Raw genomic sequence first — 23,174 nt, forward strand, 5'->3', positions numbered from 1 at the left:
TTGTTTTTTATTAAAATAATATCATCTTGATTTATATGAAAAAATAGAGTTGATTCAAGTAATCCGGTCAAAACTCATAACTTGAATCTTAAGCCAAGGGGGTCATAAAGCCGGATTCTAAAACTTTGACTAATTAAGAAAACGAAATTGTATTGTTAATAGTAAAAATAGGGGTGATAATTATGGTGACGATATTTGTGGTAATAAAATTATTAACAGAAATAATAATGGTGATAAATATTATAATATTATGATAATGATGATTATAATAATAACATATAATAATAATTATTTTAATAATAAGATGATAACCAATGTTTTTAAACTCCATTGAAGCTAGGATTTTGACCGAATCAACTTTATTTTTTTTATAAATTAAAATGATATTATTTTGATAAAAAATAAAATAATAGTTAACAAGTTGGAATAGAGTTTATGATCGGGTTTTACCGGGACAAGTTGCCAAGTCAACGAAGTTTTTAATTACTTTTATTTTTTTATAAATCCAGCCTGGTTATAGTCTTGGATCAGTGGAGTCCTGGATCGACTTAATTAATTGAGTTTTAAAACTACAATGATAGCAGTAACAATCATCACAAAGTTGCAACGGTGATAAAATACTCAAGACAATTTATTCTATCTATAATTTTTATTATTTCTTCTTGTTTTCTTGAAAAATAAATAGAGAAGTAACCTTGTTGGATATTTTTTTTATAAAATAATAAAAATAGTCACCACTTGCAATTTCTAAAAATCACTAGTTGCCATGCCCCCGCGTTGTTGTGGGCTTGTAGTATACTTATGTGTTGTCATGAATTTATAAAAAAATTATAATTTTTTTAAAAATTACATGGAAAAATACTATTGCAACCGCAATATTTTCAAGAAAAAATAAACTACAATGCTAAATTCGCAACCAGTTTAATATTAAAAAAATAAAATAAACAAATATAATTTTAAAAAATCATAAAAAAATAAAAAGAAAAAATCATGTTGGGAAAAATTGCAACAATCTATAATGTTTTGTAAGAAAATATACAATTATAATTTTCAGCCAGCTTAATATTGAAAAAATAAAATCAATAAAGGTAATTTTGAAAAAAATCATAAAAAACAAAAGGAAATAACTACGCGGGAAAAGACTGTAACAATATATAGTGTTTCATGAGAAAATATATACTTCAATCATCTTAATATTAAAATTAATAATATTGATAAAGATGATTTTGAAAAAAAATATAATAAAAAAATTACATGGAGAAAAACTTTAGCAATTGACCGTGTTTCAAAGAAAAAACTACAAAGATAAATTTTTAACTAGCTCAGCATGAAAAAATAAATTCAATACAGATAATTTTAGAAAAAATCGATAAAAAACATGTGAGGAAACACTGTAATAAAAAAAATCAAGTGGAAAAATACTGTAGTAATCCACAATATTTGTTTAAAAAAAAATTACAAAACTAAATTAGCAACTAACTCAATATGAAAAAAAAACTAAAATTGACAAACAATTTTGAAAAAAAAACAAAGAAAAAAAACCATACAGGAAGTAATCAACAATATTTTAAAGAAAAAACTACAAAGTTAAATTCTTAACCATCTTAATATTAAAAAAATAAAATCAACAAAAATAATTATGAAAAAAACAAAAAAATATAATTTTGGGAGAAAAAATGAATAAAAAACATGTGAAAAATGCTAAAACTAAATTCTCAACCAGCTCAATATTAAAAAAATAAATTTAATAAAGATAATTTTGAAAAAGAATATTTGAAGAAATATCCTACCAAAATAATAACCACATAGAAAAAATACCTTGTTAATCTATAATGTTTTTTTTATATATAAAAAATGAGTCATTCTCAACTAGTTTAATATGAAAAAAATAAAAATAAATCATTTTATAAAAAAATTATATAAGAAAATATTATAGCAATTCAATTTTTTTTAAATAACATAGTTAAATTCTCAACCAGTTTAATTAAAAAAATTAGTAAAAATAATTTTAAAAAACATACAATTTTTTTTAAAAGCAATCATGAGAAAAAAGAAAAACAAATATATAAAAAGATAAAATAAAAAAATAAAAATATAACTATATTAAAAATAAAAAAGCATGAAGAAGTGAAGAAGTTACATTACTTTTCCTCCAATGTCTTTTAAAGTATTATTAATAATTTATATTTGACTTGAAAACAAATTGACAACCTGCTGTCAATTTTAATGTTTACAATTTTTTTCAAAAAACAAAAAATCAAAACTATACCAAATGATCCTGAGTTTTTCAAAGCAAAGCATTACAAAACACACTTCCTTCTTGCAATCCATAAAATTATTATTTTTATTATTTCCTTTTAGAAAACGCAGCTCTATTTTTTTTTTTTTATATATATATATATAAATATTTGGCGCACCTAAAAAACCGCACGTGCCAGACAAATGACCCTCGTGCGGTGGGCTCCCAGGGCTGAGGCCTCGGTTACTAATTGCAGAAGGAACTCCCCCATTGTCTATTGAGGGTTTTTTTTACTTCAACATTTGAGAGAAAGCACCAATCTCTCTATGTGGATCACTCTCTGCTGTTATCATTCCCTGCAATTCCCTACTCGTACTTGATTTTCTGGTAATCTTATCCTTTTCCCTGCCCCTCATAGTCTCTACCTATTATTCCTCTCTTTCTCGCGAAAAAAGCTTTTCACAAAATTGAATTCTCCAGCAAAATCGTCGCTCATAAAGCTGAATTTGAATCTTATCACTAGTTCTCTACACAAGAAAATTCAATTAGTAGTTTTTTTGAGATGTTAGGTTATGTTTTCGTGTTTGTGTGCGTGAAGTAGGGTTAATTTTTAGTATTATTTTTAATATTAATAGATTTTGGGAGTCTTTCGATCTTCATATGAATTCAAATTTTCATACTTCCCTGTTGTTCTCGAATTTGATAAAATAGTTTATAATTGTATGTAAAATTGTTTTTTCGAAAAAGCCTAGTGTATTTGTTTAATTAATATTAATTCTTGATTTTTTCTAACTAGATTTTTGAAGCTGAAATGAGATGACGTCTTCACAATCTTCACAAAATGTGGAGTTCGAAGCGGCGAAGTTTCTTCACAAACTCATTCAAGATTCTAAAGATGAGCCGGCAAAACTGGCGACAAAACTCTACGTGGTGTGTGTCTTTTATATATATATATATATATATATATTTTACCATGATTGAAATTTGTGTGGTAATTATGTTTGAACTTATTATATTTGCGTGTTTCAGATATTGCAACACATGAAATCAAGCGGGAAGGAGCATTCAATGCCGTATCAAGTAATATCAAGGTGAAATATTTTGGCTGCGTATTTTTTTGTTGTTGTTTTTGAAGATGCCATGTTTCTACTGCGTAGTCATTGTAGAAGATTCTGGGATTGCTGAACATTTATTCTTGTCATGTCTAGGCTGATATATTAAATTAAGCTAGTTGAGGTGATAATTAATAGTAACTGAGTTTACAAGAAGACATGGATTTTATATACTTTCTCTTTAGTGAGATCGTAACCTGATTCCTTTTAAAATCTTGATTCAGGAAGTGATGACCATATGCCTGGCCATTGACTTCTAATATGTCATCTGGTTACTAAGATTGCACTGATACGACTATGGTAGAGAAGTTAAAGATATATATTGAGATTTTACAGCTTTTTAAGTCCCAGTGTTTCTTGTTTCAGAATGAACTTTAGTTTGAACCCTGCATTCTCAACGCAAGTGTGTCCAAACTTGAAACATTAAACTTAAATAGAATAATGTTTGCAGCCGGGGGCTCTTTCCTTTATGAATATGTTGTTACTAGATAATCTGTACTCTAGTACCATAGCAGTTGGTTGTGCAATTCACCATTGGATTTCAAGACTATTCTGAGCGGTTTCTTTTCAGACTTTCTCTGATGCCCCTATTTTTATCTCTCTATCCATGTTTTTTTTGGTCATCTGTTATACCACCAGTTCTGTCTGATCTGTCATCGTCACAGTTATGGTAAAAGTTTCAACTCTTTAATATTCCACCATTTCTGTGTGTTCTGTCATAATCACAGTTGTGGCTAAAAGTGCAACCCCTTAGTTGAGATTCTTCTTTACTCTACTTGTTCTTGTGGACTGGTTTCTCTGACACATTTTTCCTTAAACTAAGGGCCATGGAGACTGTCATCAATCAACATGGTCTTGATATTGAAGCTTTGAGGTCATCACGCCTTCCATTGACCAGTGGAACTCAAATGGGGGATTCTTCGACTGCACAATATGGAGGTAAAATGATTTTGTTCAAATTGCTTCAGTCCTGTCTGGTGAATCTTTTTATTATAGCTATTGTGTTTGGGTGTAGCATATTGAATTAATCATTAAGAAATATACCCTCATACAGGATCTTCACAGGCAGTTGGAGTTGGGAAAGACTCTAAAGCAGGACCGGCTGAAAATGAGATATCCAAAATCGACACCTTTGCTTCCAGCAGGCCTCCTGTTGGCCCAAGCACCGCAGGTCATGATTACTACCAAGGATCTGGAACTCAAAGGAGCAGTCAGTCATTTGATCATGAAAGTCCTTCTAGTTTGGACACCAGGTCTGCCAATTCACAATCCCAAGAAAGAGGAGTTAATCAAAAGGATGGTAAAAAGGCTGCTGCTAAGAGGAAGAGGGTTGATTCATCTTTGCACTCAGAAATGCATGGCGACAATCCCCAGCAACTTAATCCACGCAATACCATAGTCAATCCAAGGAGGGGGAAAATGAACAAGGTTGACTCTCCAGGGGGTTATCCAGTTAGAGGTGGTGAAAATACCAGCTTTAACAAGGTTCCCAATAGTGGCCAGCTGGAAGTTTCGTCTTCTTTTGTGTCTGCAGGACAACAGCAAGGGGGCTCTCTTCCATCTGCACATGAAAGTCTCACTTCTAGGGGGATGTGGAATCAAAATAAAGCTGGGTTACCCCTTGAAAGATCCCATGTTCCGAGGTTCTCTTCTAATGCTGTTTCTGGCAATACAACGGCAGAAATTCAATTGCAGCAGTCAGCAATTTCATCTCTTGGATCAAGTAAGGATTAAAGTAAACTATCTAATTAAAGGAACATGGTTGGATGGAAAACATATTTTTGGTCTTTTTTGGCGGGAAAAGCAGTATTTGTACCAACTGTAACTAGGTCCAAAATCGGTGAGGAAAAACTTAAAATTGAATCACTTAGGTTTTTTTATTTTATGGAATGATGTCTTCTGTTCTGCAAGGAACTTAATGGAATGATTAACCTTTGTTGGGGGTTCAAGCATTTCTCATGAAAGATAATAAACATTTTATGTAAGTAATTCTTGGTTAGTGATATGGTACTTGGTATTACCGATGTTTTAGGTGCTTTTACCAAGGTTCATGGAGGGATGCCTGTCACTTCGAATCCAACAGGGGCCATAGGGGAGCTAGGATTTGCAGGTCCTGTTCAATACAGTAGTTCTGAACATCAGAAACATGGACTGACAAAGGGTGCTGTACCTAGTTCTGCCGAGAAAACATCAGAAGGCCACTTTTTTGCTGCTAACCGAGTGGATGACTTTCCAACTTCACTTTCAACTGGAAAGATTTTAGAAAACGGAGGCAGTTCAAACATGTTTGCAGAGGCAAGTAAAATTGTCCAGGTATTTATTTTTTTCCCCTTCCCATAATATCATTATGGCTTTCCATCTCTAGACAAAATGAAACCTTGTTGTTGAATGATAGTCTTCGGACTAGCCTGTTTTGGCTTTCATTTGTTTGTGCTGTACAGTCCATGCTATGACAGATTGGCAGATGTTAATTCATTTTCTCTCCTGCAGTGGTGTATAGCATTTAATGTTTGCTCTAATAATTTTAGAATTATGAAATATAATGTCTCATCATGCATCATTTATGATCATGATTCACAATATTCTAAACTCTGCTATCTGAGTTGTCATGTATTGGCCCTCCTCTTCATTTTGATGTTCTCTCTCATCACCAGGGTGGCAGGCAAACTAGTAATTCAGAACTGACAATGATTAGATCAACATCCCCTAGAGATGTGGGAAAATCTCCTGTTTTCCAGGGTTCTGCCTTGTCTGGCATGCCTTTCAATGAACAGCAGCTGAGACAACTCAGAGCTCAGTGCCTTGTCTTTTTAGCATTCAGGTGGATAGCACTGCTTCTTGAGCTTGTTCTTGTCCTTCTAGTTGTGGATATATGCTGATAACTCTTTCTTTTGCTCTACTGGTTTTAATTGTTTTTTTTTCCTCCTGTTTTCTTTGTCACAGAAATGATTTGATGCCAAAGAAACTTCATCTGGACATAGCACTTGGAAATGCCATTTCTAAAGATGGTAAGAACTCATGATTAAAGGTTATCATGGACGGTACTACTTGGCCATGCTAGTAGTCCTGGCTAAATTTGCTAGGTTTTGGACAGGGAATCTTGCTTGTTAATTCAAGTTTGTGGCTGGCCTTGACTCACAAAATTCTGTGAAGGCTGGCCTCCCATGTGAAAAGAAAACATACGTAACATGCTGGCTTAACTTGTGTTTAAGATTGTTCTTGGGCTTTATAAGTAAGCGTGGGTGGGGCTAGGCTTTGGCCAAGGCATCATGCCGCCATGACAGCCTGACCTGGACCAGGGTCTCATGATCATTTCCACTTGATCTATTTGCTATATATTTTCAATTGTTGTTGTATTTATTATTTTCTTGTTTTTGTTATTCAGCAATTGTTTTTCACTTGGTGACAATCAGGTGGCAATTTGGATGGTCCTCGGAAAGAGCTGATTGATTATAAAGGAAAGGCACAATCTTCTAATGAGTCAATCAGCATTCCTGACGTTTTAATGTCATGTGGAAGGCTGAATAATCCAAAGGAATCTGATAAAGTGCTTCCAGGTTCTGGGGCAAGATTCTTGGATGGAAACTGTGTCCCCAAAGAAGCTGATACACTGAAAATGGTGGAGGACCCACTTTCTGACCCCTTGATTCTTGCAGATGAGAGGAAATATCTGCTCTCCACAAGAAAACTGGATGCTGAAATGCAAAGTCAAGAAGCAGTGGAGTCACAGGGATTTTTTCCTTCTGCAATGCAGCAGCCTGATTCAGCAAGGGGTGGTTTACTCTTGAGTAACCCTGTGGACGGCATGGAGAACTCCTGTCTGCAAGTTGGAAAAACTGACCATGCTTCTTCAACATCATTTGTAAATAAGCAGGCAAACCTTGAGGCAGTTAGCTGGACTGGCATTGGCAATCAATCTCTTCCATTTCGCTCTGTTCAGCTTGGGTTGGTTCCAGACAGAAAAGATAATGCTTCTAGTCAGTTTCACAGTCTTGGCAACAGTATTGCTTCAGGTAACAAATCTGGTCATAACGGTTCCTATTGCATTTCACTAAATGAGCATTGGGATCCTAGATCAGGTGTTGACAATGATCAGCCCATGGTGGCTCTAATGAAGAATGCAGATGGTGTGATGAAACACTTGCCTTCGCAGGGGATTTGACTTTCTAGAACAAACAATATCCTGTGAACTGCTTTTGTGATTTTCATGTCATTTCTGTTAATTTTTGCTTGCAGATGATTCAAGGTTATCTGAATTTCAAACAAGATACACTCCAGATGGGTACAAGGTTGTTCCAGTTGATGTTTCATTAAGAAATGGCATCTCTTTTACAACAGAACAAGATGATGAAGATAGGTCAGCTTCTACTGATTCACAACCTTCTCCAAAGTACACCATGTCAGAGAAATGGATTATGGATCATCAGAGGAAGAAGCTTTTAACTGAGCAAAATTGGGTTTTAAAACAGCAGAGAACAAAACAAAGAATCTCTACTTGTTTTTACAAGTTAAAGGTTTGTTTGAAGATTTCTCCTTGGTTGCTTGGTGGTTTGCCATCTTATTGTCATTACCAATTCTCCCTCTTGCTCCTTTGGGCTGGTTTTTACTCACATGCTTTGTTCCCCCTCCTATATTTACCACACAGGAAACTGTTAGCTTTTCCAAAGACATATCTGCAAAAACCAAAAGTGTAATAGAATTGAAAAAGCTTCAGCTATTGGAGCTTCAACGCCGTCTAAGAAGGTGATTATTTTCCCTAATTTTGCTATATGTTTTTAGCTTGTGTATATTTTATCTTGATTTGTCATCAGACCATGATGTTTATCACATGTCTAGCTGATTTTGCCTTGTTTTGTTTAAGTTATTGTTTTCTTTGACACCTTGTTGTTGTGTAAATTTGGGCAGTGATTTTCTCAATGATTTTTTTAAGCCTATCACAAATGACATGGATCGATTGAAATCATGCAAGAAACATAAGCATGGTAGGAGGATCAGACAACTTGAAAAGCACGAGCAGAAAATGAAGGAAGAACGACAAAAGAGGATACGTGAAAGGCAGAAGGAGTTCTTTGATGAGATAGAAGTTCACAAGTATGTTTTTATTGGGGTTGATTTACTTCACTTGCCCTGCTTGACTCTGCTTTTATTTTTTTAACTCTTTTTTTGTTTAAATGCTTTGTGTTGGATGTCTTCTTCTGTCCAATGGCTTGCATCAGTTAAAATATCTTTCTTTTTTGCACTGTTTACCTAAATATAGGGAAAGACTGGATGATGTGTTTAAGATTAAGAGAGAACGCTGGAAAGGTTTCAATAAATATGTCAAAGAGTTCCATAAAAGGAAGGAGCGTACCCATCGGGAGAAGATTGACAGAATCCAGCGTGAGAAGATTAATTTATTGAAAATCAATGATGTTGAGGGGTATCTGCGAATGGTGCAGGTTAGATCTGGCTTGCCAATTTTTCTGATGTGAGGCTGGTATCCTATGTTCACTCCTTTTGCCTATTGCACAGGATGCAAAATCAGACCGTGTTAAGCAACTGCTGAAGGAGACGGAGAAGTATCTACAGAAGCTGGGTTCCAAGCTACAGGAAGCAAAGTCTATGGCAAGCAGATTTGAGAATGATATGGATGAGTCACGAACTGCTACTTTTGTGGAGAAGAATGAAACAGCTGCTGAGAATGAAGATGAAAGCGACCAGGCCAAGGCAGGCTGCTTGGCTTTCTCTGGTTTTTTTGTTTTTTGTTTTTTTGGGCCCATTCCATCTTATATTTTGCTTGCTTATTTTTTTTCCTCTCATTTCATGTTTGTTGATCTGCTTTGCAGCATTACATGGAAAGCAATGAGAAGTACTATTTGATGGCTCATAGGTAGGAATACCTTTTGTTATCTTTTCATTAATTTTTTTTGTTGATATTATTTGCTGCTTAAGATCGGAGTCTTATATCTGATTGATTTTTGACAGTAGTTTCCCTTTTCACCTTCCTTTTATTTCGGTGTTTCTTTGTATGCATTACGCATTAAGGTGCACTGTCATTTTCTGCACTTGCTTAAACAATTTATCTTTTATGAAAAGTGAGTGTATTAAGTTAACCATTTGATATCATGCTTGTTGGGGGCTTCAGGCTTCCTTTTCCTATTTCTTGTTTCTATTTTGCTTACCTTCAAATGTTATGATGTTCTCCTCTACAAGGTTGTTTTTTGACATTGAATTTCTTGTGAGCTACTCTCCTATCTCTTTTTTTAATTCAATTTTTATGTTATTTTAAGGGTTTTTTTTTGGACATTGTTTTGTGCAGTGTCAAGGAAAGCATTGCAGAACAGCCAACTTGTCTACAGGGCGGAAAATTAAGGGAGTGAGTAGAACCTATGTTTCTCAAATACTGCATGTATCATTCGGTGTAGTGATAAGGATATTGTAGAATGTTAATTGATCAGACACTAATGATCCTTTTGGAAGACACAGGTTAAGCTTTCCGTGGTCAGTCTCCAGCTTTAAATTTCTCAAGTTGTGGTTTTGATTCAGGTACCAAATGAATGGACTAAGGTGGTTGGTTTCCTTATACAACAATCATTTGAATGGCATTCTTGCTGATGAAATGGGTCTTGGGAAAACTGTTCAGGTACAAGTTCTCTTTGAATTGTTGTAGTTAATATATCCTTTTCCTTCTGTCTAATGCTGTCCAAACAAACACATAATCCAAAGATTTTCATACAAAGTAACGTGGCAGTTACCTTTTCATGTTTGATCAATTTCTATGGCCCTCATATAATCTGTTATGACTTGCTTGTCAGTTTGTATTAAGTTTTCTTTGTTGTCATACCGTTTCCTTGTTGAATATATTCCAGTAATCTAGCAATTCTTTTCTTTTGGTAGGTTATTTCTCTAATTTGCTACCTGATGGAAACAAAAAATGATAGAGGGCCTTTCTTGGTGGTTGTACCTTCTTCAGTTTTACCTGGCTGGGAGACTGAAATCAATTTCTGGGCACCTGGAATCCTTAAAATTGTCTATTCCGGGCCTCCAGAGGAGAGGCGCAGGCTATTTAAGTAATAATAAACAGACCAAGAGACTCTATTTTTTATAGTCCCTATTGTTGAATTGTAAGTGTAAGTGCAACCATTATTTTGTTTTCAGGGAAAAGATTGTGCATCAGAAATTCAATGTCCTTTTGACGACATATGAATATCTGATGAACAAGCATGATAGGCCGAAACTGAGCAAGATACATTGGCACTATATAATAATTGATGAAGGCCATCGCATAAAGAATGCTTCTTGCAAATTGAATGCTGAATTGAAGCATTATCAGAGCTCCCACAGGTTGTTGTTAACTGGAACACCACTACAGGTAACAAATTTTCCTCCCTTGTTCTGTTCTGTTCTTTCTTGGATTGATTGTTTATATTCTTTCTGCACATTGGTTTAAAATATATAAAGGGTCTTCCCTTGTTACAGAATCATTCCTTGTACATTTGTCCTTTGACATTTTTCTGCATATTTGATTTCTAATTTGATTTTATTGTTTTCTCTTGTGCAGAACAATCTTGAGGAATTGTGGGCGCTGCTCAACTTTTTGCTACCTAACATATTTAACTCAGCAGAGGATTTTTCTCAGTGGTTCAACAAACCATTTGAGAGTAATGGTGATAATTCAGCCGATGAAGTAAGCCTTTTGACTTGTTCTATTCTATTTTTGAGGAGTTTCACTTTATTGTGAGCTTTTTTCCTGCTGATATTACATAACCATCACTTGCTATGTGCATGTGCAGGCCTTACTTTCTGAGGAAGAAAATTTGTTGATTATAAATCGTCTCCACCAAGTTCTTCGACCATTTGTACTTCGGAGACTGAAACACAAGGTCCTTAAAATTATTGTATATTATGTATACTGAAAAACCTGAATGTATGCATACCAAATATCACATGGGATTTTTTTTTTTGGTCAGACATGAGAATTTGGTTTTGGGATTTATTCTCATATTTTTGCTTGCATTCTCAAATTCATTTGTTAGGTTGAGAATGAGCTGCCCGAAAAGATTGAGAGACTTGTTAGGTGTGAGGCTTCTGCATATCAGAAGCTTCTAATGAAAAGGGTGGAAGAGAATCTTGGCTCAATTGGAAATCCAAAGGTCTCCTACCATACATTTTGTTTCCTCACTTTTAATGGTTTTACTTCATGAACAGTAGGCTCTAAAAAGTAATACCATTATTTAATGGTGGAAGACTTACCTTATGCAGGCTCGATCAGTGCACAACTCAGTCATGGAGCTTCGTAACATTTGCAATCACCCATATCTTAGCCAGCTTCATGCAGATGAGGCATGCTCTTCTCTTTTTTGTCTTGGCTCATTTGAATCTTGAAACTCTCCAGGAAGAAGGAAAAGAAAATTCTGTTATGATGATTTCAGTTCATCTTCTTGAAAATACTTACCATGCCTTTTTATTATTCCTTTTGGGAGCTGAACCTGGGTTAAAGATCTTATGTCTCCATTTTGATATCGGTTTGCTTTCTCTATCTTAACCTCAATATGGAATTGCCTTTTGTAGGTTGATACTTTGATACCTATGCATTTCCTGCCACCAATTATTAGACTTTGTGGAAAGCTTGAGATGCTAGACCGATTGCTACCCAAACTGAAAGCAACAGACCATCGGGTATGGATATCCTTGTATTAATTCTGCCACTTAATGTTTGCCTGAAGTTCGTTTTGTTTCTTGAGTAAACGTACTAGTTCCTGGCAGGATTGTTACCATTTTGCTGTTATTATTTAGTGCTGGATTTGCATAAAGTATGATACTCAAGGAGGCTTTGTTGTTATTTAGCATGTGAAATTATTCAGGTGGATTGCCTTTTTATCTTCTTTTTTGTTGGGGGTGGGGGGTGGTTTGATTGTTGAGATTTTCTCTAAAATGGTTAATTTTGGGTAAATATTCAGGTGCTTCTAGATTTTCTCCTGTTACCTCTTCTTAATTTTGGTAAAATGCATGCTAAACATCTCAATCTTGTTTTCTTCATAAAAGAAAGAACTGTTGATTCGTGTACTTCTATTACCATGCATTTTAGTTTTGAATCTGGTAATATTCCAGTATTGAGTATTTGCCATTTGCTGGGTCCATACAGGTTCTTTTCTTTTCCACAATGACCAGGCTGCTTGATGTTATGGAGGAGTATCTCACTTGGAAACAGTATCGATACCTTCGCTTGGATGGTCATACCTCTGGAGGTGACCGTGGTTCGCTCATTGACAGTTTTAACCAACAAGATTCTCCATATTTTATTTTCTTGCTAAGGTGATCATTTTGTGATATGTACTTTATATTTAGATCTTTCTTTCTAACCGACCAGATTTTCCCTAGTTTATGCTTTTGTCCTGGTGATTCAATATCATGTATGCTTGGTGTTTTAGATTCTCTTTTTGGTGTTTACCAGGGTGTGGTAGTAAGGTAGTTATGTTAGGGTTAGAGCGTTGGAAGAGATTGAGATAGGAGAGGGAATTTTATTTTTATTTTTGATGTTAAAATTATACTGGGCATTGTTTGTCAAGCAATCTATCTATTGGGGAGACCGGTAATTGGAGATTAGCATATTGCAGGTGGGAGTGAATTATGGTTTCTAGATGTTTAATAATTTGCATTATGTACCTTTTCTCGCCTCTTCTTAAAATAGAGAGTACACATGGAGATGGGATATTGGAGGAAGGAATCCATGTATATTGTGACCGTATGGTACTCCAACAAGACATAATAAGTTGAATGTGTACAGCTTATTGTTTCACTTTTATTACTGTGATTGCGTGGTAATAGTAAATGGCATTAAATCTAAAAAAGCTTTGATGTGCCCAGCATATTGAATACAAGTGTGTTTTTGTGCTTATGTTTTATTAATTTCCACAAGCCTGACATTTTAAATATGTGGACTTAGCATTCGGGCTGGTGGTGTTGGAGTGAACCTTCAAGCTGCTGATACTGTGATCATATTTGACACTGACTGGAATCCTCAGGTCTTAAATGAAGTCACGACGCCTTGATTTGTTCTTTATCTGGGTTACTGATTCTAAAGCTGGTCTAGTTTTTATGTTGGTACTTTATTAGGTTGATCTCCAAGCACAAGCAAGGGCTCATAGGATTGGCCAGAAGAGGGAGGTGCTGGTTCTTCGATTTGAAACAGTAATTTCTCCATTTTCCCTTGTTTTCTATTCAAACTATTGCATGTAGATGCAATGATTTTGGAAATATGAATATTTGAGATTTTTATGTTAACTTGTTCTGGTTTCCAATGAAATATGTTGAACTTGGGAGGCTGGGTGCATGGCCCCATGAGACTTGAAAATGATCGGTATTGGCATAGTTTCCTTCACAATGGTTGCTGAGGGTTTGAACTGATCCCATGAGACTTTAAAATGATCGGTATTGGCATAGTTTCCTTCACAATGGTTGCTGAGGGTTTGAACTGATCTCATAAATGCCATCTCTTTCTTTTTTTCGTTGGATGGCTTTGAATGTTGGATATTACTTTTTCCTGTCCTTAGGAAAGCCTAAAGAACACAAAAAAGAAACATTGTGCTGATAAACTACTTAATTAATGAATCTCGTCTTCCTTCACTATTTCTGTTTGCTATGTGATTTCAAGGAAGATTCTTCCACCTGCAACCTTTGGCCTTGTTGGCAATTAGTTCAGCTTGCTCAGGGAGGCAGGTTGTGCTTTATTTTTCTTATAGAATATCTTTGATGGTACCCTTCGTTTCCTTCCTTTATATTTTTGTTTTGTTTTGAAGTTTGGGATGCTACCATTACTCTAGAGCAGTGTCTGAAGGCATAGGCTCTGGAACAGAATGAGCATCTGTATATGGAGTTGTGTATTTCTTACAAAAGTTTTTGTAGTGCTTTCTATTATGCCTTATTGACATCTAAATTTCTTATCATCAAAATCCCTGATTTGGACTCCCAGACAATCATAGGTTGTAAATATTGGTGAATATGCAGTGTTCTCATCTTTTTTTTTTGGGTTTTCTAAAGAGGAAAAAACAGGGATAATTTCTGAATGATTTTTCATTAATTGGAAAACTAAGCTCAATAGGTTTAGAGGGATATGAAATGGTGATTCCTAGCGTAGTTTATCATTTAAGTGTAATTAATTCAGCTGTGATTTTGGGTTTGAAAGTTCGAGATCCAAAGCTAAAGGATTGAGGGGCAAATAAAATAGAGAATGCTAGGATAGTCTTCATGTATTTGCTCCTAATTTCTGCTGATGTGAACCATGGATTTTAAAGTTTTCAAAGGCTGTGAAAGGTGATGTATGTTTCTTTATTTGTATTTTTTAACTTATTCCCAACCATTTCAATTGCCATAAGGTCCAAACTGTTGAAGAACAAGTCAGAGCTTCAGCTGAGCATAAACTGGGAGTTGCTAATCAGAGTATTACTGCTGGTTTCTTTGACAACAACACAAGGTTAATGAATATTTGTTTAAGTGCTTGCTCCTTAAAATTATTCTAAAGGGTTTTTAACTAATGCTCTGGAGAAAGTTTCTGTCTAATTTTTACAGTGCAGAAGATAGAAGGGAATACTTGGAGTCCCTCCTGCGAGAATGCAAGAAAGAGGAGGCTGCCCCTGTATTAGATGATGATGCTCTAAATGATCTCTTAGCTCGCAGGTAAATCTTTTTCGAAGTTTGCTGTATTTGTCAGTCAGCAGTCCATTTTGTTGTGACAGGTAACCCATATAATATAAAGTATGGTTTACAAGATGCTGCACGTTTGTAATTTTTTAATTTATATAGAACTTTGTTCGCATGGTTGAAAACTATGATTTAGTTGGCGTGGCAGGAAATCTTTCACAAATGATATATAAGCTTTAATGAAAACAAACTATTTCTGAACTTACCTATTTTGTCCATTATTGAATAAATTAAGATTTTTTAATAAGAAGTAAATGTTCTATGATAGACTCAAATTTGTTTTCTTTTAACTGTATCTTGTTGTCGCTGATCAAATGGAGATACCTCTGACATTAGTTCTTTTTGCTTCATGTTGCTTTGCTTCTGGGGCTTCTGAGTTGGTTTTTGTAGCTGATCCCCAGTTGGATTGTATAGGCTTTTCATTTTTTATCATCATCAAATAAAATGTATCCTCTGGTTTTCTAATCAGTACATTATATTGGTTAAAAAGAAAGTTGAATTATTGTAAAGTGAGGATAAGGATAATCCACTGTCTTAAAAAGCTTGGGTGCTCTCATGCAGGTAAGTGCAGCTTTCTGAATAACATTCCAACTTATATAAGAGGAGGAATTTTGCCTTAGTGATTATTTTAGTGATTATTCCTGACCATTCTAATTCCTTTAAAGGCTGTGTTTAATCACCAGTCACTATCTTAGCGGTGCTTATTTTGGAAGGCTAATAATTTATTTTGGAAATGAAATTTGAATTTATATCCCTGCTGATCTGTTGAATTACATTGTGAGATTTTCATGTTTGTTAAAACTTATGTTGGCAGTGAATCAGAGATTGATGTATTTGAATCAGTTGACAAACAAAGGCAGGCAAAAGAGATGGTATGGATAAATATGCCTGCACTTGTGGCTTAACTGCTCTGGTTCATCGACTAACTAAAACTTCTAATTGTGCAGGCAACATGGAAGAATTTGTTATTGGGACAAGGGATGGATGCTTTGGAACATCTGCCTCCTTTGCCTTCACGCCTTGTAACAGATGATGACCTGAAAGCATTCTATAAAGCGATGAATTTGTATGATGTGCCTAAGGCTGGGGTAGAATCCAATGCAGGAGTGAAGCGGAAGGGGCAGTCTCTCGGGAGCCTTGATACTCAGCAGTATGGAAGGGGAAAGCGAGCTAGAGAGGTTTGCTGCTTATATCTGACTCTTGTAATCAGAGCATGTGCCATCTAATGTGCTAGTATATTATGCCTTCTCTATCCATTTCTCTTGATTTTGGTCTCACTCTGTTAGGTACGCTCTTATGAAGAGCAATGGACAGAAGAGGAATTTGAGAAGATGTGTGAGGCTGAATCTCCCGATTCTCCCATGAGGAAAGAAGAAACTGGAGAGAGGAACTTGCTGAAAGATGCTAGTGGATCTATATTGGCTATTGGTAGATCAGAACCTCAAGCTCCACCACAACTGCCCCCGCCACCACCATCTGTGGAGCCTCTCCCTCCGCCACCATCTGTGGAGCCTCTCCCTCTGCAGCCATCTGTGGAGCCTCTCCCTCCGCCACCATCTGTGGAACCTCTCCCTCTGCAGCAGAGCAAAGAGGTAACGCCATCAAAACGGGGTCGTGGAAGGCCAAGAAGAGCAACTTTAGATAAAGCTCCAGCTGCAATGGCACTCTCAGTACCTCTTGGAACTGGCAAAATCGATACAGAGTTACAGAAAGGAATGGAGTCTTGCTCCTCAAAAACCTCTGCTCCTGATTCTTCTCCTGTTCCTAATTTAGGAAGTAATAGTAGAGCCACACCTCATTCAGGATCAGGGATTTTGCCCAGTCCTCAACCAATTACTCCAGTTTCTGTTACACTTGGCTCACAAACTACACCTGCTTCCCTTTCCATGCCATTGCAATCAAGAGGTCGAGGTCGGAAGGTTCAAGGTGGAGTTCAAACACCCCGGCGCAGAGGAAAGAATCAGGTGGCAATTTCATCAACTCCTTCTGGTTTTGCTGTTCCTGATCCAAATATAAATGATCAATCAGTGAATGTATCTGTCAATCCATCAATTATTGCCATGGGTGGAACTGTTTCTAGTGCTCCCATGTCACAGCATCCTATTAATTTACCTGGTTCTGCTGCTGTGGAGGGTACTAATGCAACCACTCATCATTCTGGGCCTGGGACTGCTTTGGATTCTGAACCAAAACCTGCTAACCCTTCCATCTCCCCTATCATTCAATCCATTGCTCCTAGTCCTTCAGTTCCTATGCAAGTTAAAGGGCAAAACCAGAAGACTCAAAGTGGCACTGGAACACCTCGACGCAGAGGAAGGAAAGAGGTGCCAGTAACAGATGTTTCAGATGGTCAGCTCTCAAAATCCAATCCAACACTTTCACAGGATAAATCTGGGGAATCATCAGGAAGCAAAGCTATTTTCACGATTAGTAGCCAACAAAATAATACTCTGGAAAGGGATGTTAACCAGGAGCAACTGTCCAGAGAAGCTGGCCAGGACCAAAAAGCAACTGAGCATTCAGATGATGTAGCCCAGCATAGGCAACCTGCCTGCTCTCCGACAACACATGATGGTATTACCAGATCTATGGGTAAGACTTCTCAAAATCTAAATGGAATTGAAACTGATGCAATGGAAAATAATTGATAATATCTTGCCTACTGAAATTGAGGTACTCAAAGCTTGTGCAGGCTCGTCTGGACAAATACATGGTGCTGATATGCAAGATGTAGTTTCTGTGACAAAGGAGGTTTCAGCAGAAAATAGCTCTTTGAAAGCTAAAGTAGGTGAAGTCTCCAGGAATGAAGGTGGAGCTATCCTGTCTACGCCTCTGCCAAGTAACCTCTTTCTAGAGGTGGTCCATAATCAAAGCTCAGAGGATAAACCTTCCCCGGTGGTTTGTCCTCCAATGGAGTCATCACTGAGTTCTACTGTAGAAAGTGTTGGCAAAACTGTGCATCAGCTTACTCCAAAGATTGCTTCTTGCTCTCAGGAAATTTCATCTTATCCTTCTGTTACTCCAATCTTTCAATCTAATACTCCTGAAGCAATGCAAGTTAAAAGGCAAGGTCGTAAAGCTCCTACCAGAGTGGAAACACCAAGGCGAAGAGGAAAGAAACAGGGTTCAGTTTCACTTGCTGTGGATGCTTCAGTTGATCAGGATCCCATTATAAATGCTCAAACGCAAAATAAGTCTAGAGATTCATTAGGGGGGATGGCCATGTCCTTGAGGAGCGGGCAAGGGAATGATTTCAAGGAGTTGAAGAATGTGGTTCAGGTATTATGTAACTTGGTGATTTGGTACAGTACGATATCATTGGTTGCTATCTTAGTAATACAATTGGATATAATTATTTGCGATATTAATGCCAAACCTCTTATTTTTGTTGTAGTCTTATTATATCCACTCTTTAACGCTAAACCATCGCTTATATTTTTTTAATTTGCTGTTATCATTTTCAACAACTTTGTTTTGTTTTTGCTTTGCTTTTCCTTTTTACTTTCAGGAAGCATGTGTTCCCAGTGGTTTAGTTGGTCAAGATCCAAAAAGGAAAGAAGCTAGTGGGATTCCAGCTTTTGGCCAAATTCAGACCTCTGATGTAACTGATGTTGCTCGCGTGATGAAGGAGATATTTTCCGAGACTTGCTCTTCAAAAACTAAAAGTGGTGACTATTCTGGAGTTGAAGTTAGAAGTGCCCCTTCATCAAGTAAGATGTCTGTGGAGGTGGCAAAAGACCGAAGCTTGGATTGTAAAGCACTTTCAGCTGTGTCAGTTTTAGAAGCAGAAGCTCCAGTTATGAGGAGCTCAATTGATGATTCTAAACAGTCTGGGTCTGGAGATGGTGTCAAAATGGAAGGGGATAATGCTTCAGAAGCAGAAGCTCCAGTTATGAGTTCAATTGATGATTCTAAACAGTCTGGGTCTGGAGATGGTGTCAAAATGGAAGGGGATAATGCTTCTGATTTGGCTAAGGCTCATATTTCAGAAATTGATGTCTCTACAATAGAAAGCAATACCAGCCATGGCCCCATTGAAAAAATGACAGACACAATACAGGCTTCAACCAAAAACCCAATCACAGGGAGTTATATGAAGGTCAAACATTCAGTTTTTGATGCTTGTGAAATGGACAATATTCCTTCTCTGGGATCTGCTCATGAAGGTCTTCTTGGTGATGGTGGCAATCCTCCCGTGGTCACCCAATCTGTTTCTGATGCAACGGAACATCCTGGGAGTGACTCTGGAAACAGAACAGAGGCTTCAAAAGCATCTCCTGGGTCTTCTCCAGATGTTGTTAAGCTCGGCAACACTACACTTTCTGTGAAACCTGATGGTATTGATTATCATTCCAAAGGGACAGTTACTCTTACTGCAGATCATTCAGATGCAAAAAATATCCATATTGTAGCTGATGGTGTATCTATAAGTAGTAATAAGCCTTCTCCAAAAGAGTCCCCAGAATCTTCTCTTGAAACCATAAACGTTGAAGCTCAAGCTCAAACTCAATCGGTTGACAAAACCAAGGTCAAGGGTGAGGAGGTCTGCAATATGCAAATTGACCCCCCCGTATCAGAGGTGTGTTTTTTATTCTGTTTTTCTTATCTTGTTTTTTTCTTTTAGACAGAGACTCCATCTGCTATCTTTCTTATTATAGGATAATTTTTTAAGGTCAATTTGTCTTCCATGTATTTTGGGGATGTTCACTAGACTTGACAACATTGCCTGGGACCCCTGAACATTTGCAGTTTTCTTTGCTCTCTCCTTAGGTGTTAGATTTTTCCAACGCCATTGAGTTTTCTCTTTGTTTTCTTCTTAGGTGCTGGTTACCACATGGAGGTTTCACTTTGATTTTGTTTTTTTAAAAAAGATATTTGGTTGTTGGAAAAACTATGCAGAAAAAGCTATATTTGCCAAAACATTTGTCTGCTTAAGGGCTTAGAGTTTTGTATCATTTAGTTATATTTTTATACTCTTTGTTCTACTTTCTTAACCCAAAATTGTGTAGCACTTCACATCAATTGAGAATCTCACCATTCTTTTATTGAATTAGATATCTGACTGCCTTGACCTTTTCTGCTGACTAGTTACCCATTATCTGTGCCATGTGTAGTTTCCTTGTCTGTACGATGGTTTGTGACTAACTGGACTTGCAGATTTTTTAAGGGGCAGTTTGGTATTATATTCGTGTTTGTGTTGGATTGAAGTGTAGGGATAGTTTTGGCCTTTTTGTGAATTTACTGCTAGTCAATTGATTCAGTTGATGACTATTAAAATGCTATTACCAGGCCTCTTCACTTAAGTATCTATCTTCTTCCAATGAGCAAGAGCTAAACAGTTCTGCAGCTGGAGCCAGTCATGAAAAGGATGTTTCTCAGTGTGGAGGGGTTATGCCACAAGATATTTCAGAAGATTCTCTTCCAGTGAGAGAAGAAGAAATTGCTGATGGCTCATGTGAGAATCGTCTCATTGGAAGATCAGTAGTAATGGAGGAGCCACTCAAATCTGAAGCAGGTAATGAAGCAGAAGCCTCTCAGGTTGGTGCGGTTGTGCAAAAAGATTTTTCAGAAAATACTGATGGCTCATGTGAGAATGGTCTTGTTGGAAGCTCTGTAGTAATGGAGGAGCCACACAAAACTGAAGCAGGTAATGAAGCAGAAGCTTCTCAGGTTGGTGCGGCTGTGCAAAAAGATTTTTCAGAAAATACCGATAGCTCATGTGAGAATGGTCTTGTCGGAAGCTCAGCAGTAATGGAGGAGCCACACAAAACTGAAGCAGGTAATGAAGCCTCTCAGGTTGGTGTGGTTGTGCCAAAAGATTTTTCAGAAAACACGGTTATACCCTCATCTCTAGTGGTAGGAGAGGAAGAGAAGGACAGTAGATCATTTGATCAAGGTTTAGCTGGCAGCTCAATAGAACCAGAAAGGTCATCTGTGGCCCAACTGACCAGTAAAAAGGATGTATCCAAAGCTGATGTCTTTGTTTCAGAAATTACACCGGAACACACAGTTCTACCCCAATCTTCCTTGGAAGCAGAAGAAAACTTAAAAGGCAGTTCAGAGAATGATTTAGCTTGCCATCCAGTAGTGCCAGGGGAAGAAAAAGGATCCGAAGCTGAAATTGATGATCAGATGGGCATACAGAAGGTGTCTGAAAGGGCACCAGAAATTTTGGATCGCCAACCATCTTCTCTGGTACTAGAGGAAGAAGAGCAGGATAAAGGCTCATCCAAGAATGGTGCACCTTGTCACTCAGTAACGCTACAAAAATCAGGAGGGTTAGAAGCTGAAGCAGGTGAGCAACTGGATGCATCTCATGCCGATACTTTAGTACCAGAAAATGCATCAGAGAACATGGTTTCACCAAGATCATCCTTAGCTTCAGAGGCACCAATGATCGAGGGCTCGTTGGAGAAGGATACATTCGGCTTCTCAGTAGTGCTAGAGGCATCTAAAGGCTCTGCAACTAACGAGGATCAAGCAATAGATGGAATTATGCCTTCATCTCTTATAGGGATGCAGGAATCTGAGATTAAGAGCTCATCTGAGAACCACCAAGTTGACAGCTCAGTAGCTGAGAAATTGAAAACATCCGTGATTGAAGAGGGAAGTCAAGGGATATTACCTGAGGTGGCTGGAATTGTGCCTGAAACTTCTTTGGTGGCTAGTGTTGTGCCATGTTCCTCCGAAACAGCTGTAGAAAATGTTAATTGCTTGTCTGAGAAAAGCTCTCAAAGCATCTTGCTTGCACCAGAGGAACCAAAACAGTTTGAAACTGAAAATAGCAACCAAATTGTTGTATGTGAGCCTATGACCGGGCCTGAAGATTCTTTGGATAACATGTGCCAGCCTTCATGTTCTCTCTCAATGGATGCGGACAAGGTTGAGGGCTATTCTGAGAAGAGTCCTTGTAGCATTGCAGTACAATTGAAGGAATCGAAAGGGACTGAAATAGAAAATGTTGAATCCCATGTTGCTAGCATGGCATATGAAAGTCAAGTTGGTGGTACGGAGTCTGAACATACCCAGGTTGGTAGCATTGGACCAGAGGATACATACGGAAACACAGACAAATCCTCATCTTCCTTAGGGGGCTCATCTCAGAATATTCCAGGGGAATCAAATAGGTCGGAAGCTGTATCAGATGATCAAACTCAGTGTGGTGAGATGGCTATAACGAACATGTCAGAAAACTCAGTGCAGCCTTCATCTCCCCTCGTGGAGGAAAAGGCAGATGTCTTATCAGGGAAAGATCCAAAAGTATCCGACAGTGGTGAGTAAGCCTGTCGTTGGGTTGAACTGTGCCATGAAAGCACAGTGGGAAGATTTGAGGGCTAATTTGACCCAGCTGGGAGGTCAGTGGCACTGGAAGAACCACAAGGATCTGTAGCTTTCCAGGTATTTATGAACCAATATTTTTTTTTTGTACAGCTATACCGTAATATCCTGATATTAGCCTATATTTAAGCTTACTGTATGAGGGCTGACAGTCAGAACTGACACACCGGAGATAATCAAGTATTGCATTGCCCTGTACAATTAATTTGATTTATGGTTGTCTCTAACCTCACCAGTTAAGAAACACAAATATCCAATTAGCCTGTGATCTGACGCCTAGATGATGCTTGTTTGTTCGAAATTGGTTTTGGAGACTTGCGAGGTTTGTTTTGGTAGTAGAGGCACTGAAATCGTAGGAGGAGCGGCCCCCCCCGGCTCATAGTAATGGTCGTTCCCCGTGCTCGAAGTCTCAAACTCGTGCTCTTATGACCAGATTGGACCTGTTCTTTAAGTCTTTGCCATTATGTTATATTGTAATTAGGTCAGTGGCCCGTGCGTTGCCATGCGTCCACTCAAATATTTTGGATCGAGGGGAAAATGTTTTTTTTTTTTTTCCATTTAATTCACTGATTTTCATCAAAATTTTGCGTTTCCTTCCTTTTTCAACGCAGTTATCTTATAAAATATTTGTTTTGTTTTGTTTTGTATTTTTGAATGAGAATTTACATGATTTTAAGAGAGTTTCAATAAAAACATAATATGCTTTAATAATTTTATAAAATACTGTGATAAAAATGAAGTAATGAGTAATTTAAAGTTGTATAAGAATTTTTTTAAAATAAGATTAAAATAAGTTATTATTATTG

At 37.0% G+C, this 23,174-nt stretch overlaps 1 protein-coding gene across 4 annotated transcripts; it reads left to right on the top strand.

Annotated features, from left to right (window-relative positions):
• Window positions 1-2,502: 2,502 nt before the first annotated feature.
• Window positions 2,503-22,634, top strand: LOC105132427 (chromatin structure-remodeling complex protein SYD-like). 4 transcript variants are annotated; one of them, XM_011035940.1, is made up of 36 exons: window positions 2,503-2,626; window positions 3,036-3,169; window positions 3,269-3,330; window positions 4,175-4,290; window positions 4,406-5,074; window positions 5,384-5,664; window positions 6,006-6,172; window positions 6,295-6,359; window positions 6,765-7,364; window positions 7,588-7,865; window positions 7,997-8,094; window positions 8,257-8,442; window positions 8,609-8,789; window positions 8,863-9,057; window positions 9,177-9,220; window positions 9,650-9,706; window positions 9,877-9,973; window positions 10,228-10,400; window positions 10,489-10,702; window positions 10,892-11,017; window positions 11,124-11,213; window positions 11,367-11,483; window positions 11,593-11,673; window positions 11,902-12,009; window positions 12,476-12,645; window positions 13,277-13,355; window positions 13,447-13,521; window positions 14,706-14,803; window positions 14,899-15,006; window positions 15,845-15,902; window positions 15,978-16,208; window positions 16,317-17,622; window positions 17,714-18,309; window positions 18,539-19,609; window positions 20,320-20,700; window positions 20,827-22,634. In XM_011035940.1, exons 2-36 carry the CDS (start codon window positions 3,056-3,058, stop codon window positions 22,309-22,311), a joined length of 9,777 nt encoding a protein of 3,258 aa, XP_011034242.1. In that variant the 5' UTR covers window positions 2,503-2,626; window positions 3,036-3,055; the 3' UTR covers window positions 22,312-22,634. The 4 variants fall into 4 exon arrangements, with proteins under 4 accessions (XP_011034242.1, XP_011034239.1, XP_011034240.1 ...); XM_011035937.1 differs by having other exon boundaries at window positions 20,320-22,634; XM_011035938.1 differs by having other exon boundaries at window positions 17,723-18,309; window positions 20,320-22,634.
• Window positions 22,635-23,174: the final 540 nt, after the last annotated feature.

Source organism: Populus euphratica, unplaced genomic scaffold, assembly GCF_000495115.2.
Source record: "Populus euphratica unplaced genomic scaffold, PopEup_1.0 scaffold85.1, whole genome shotgun sequence".
NCBI lineage: Eukaryota > Viridiplantae > Streptophyta > Magnoliopsida > Malpighiales > Salicaceae > Populus > Populus euphratica.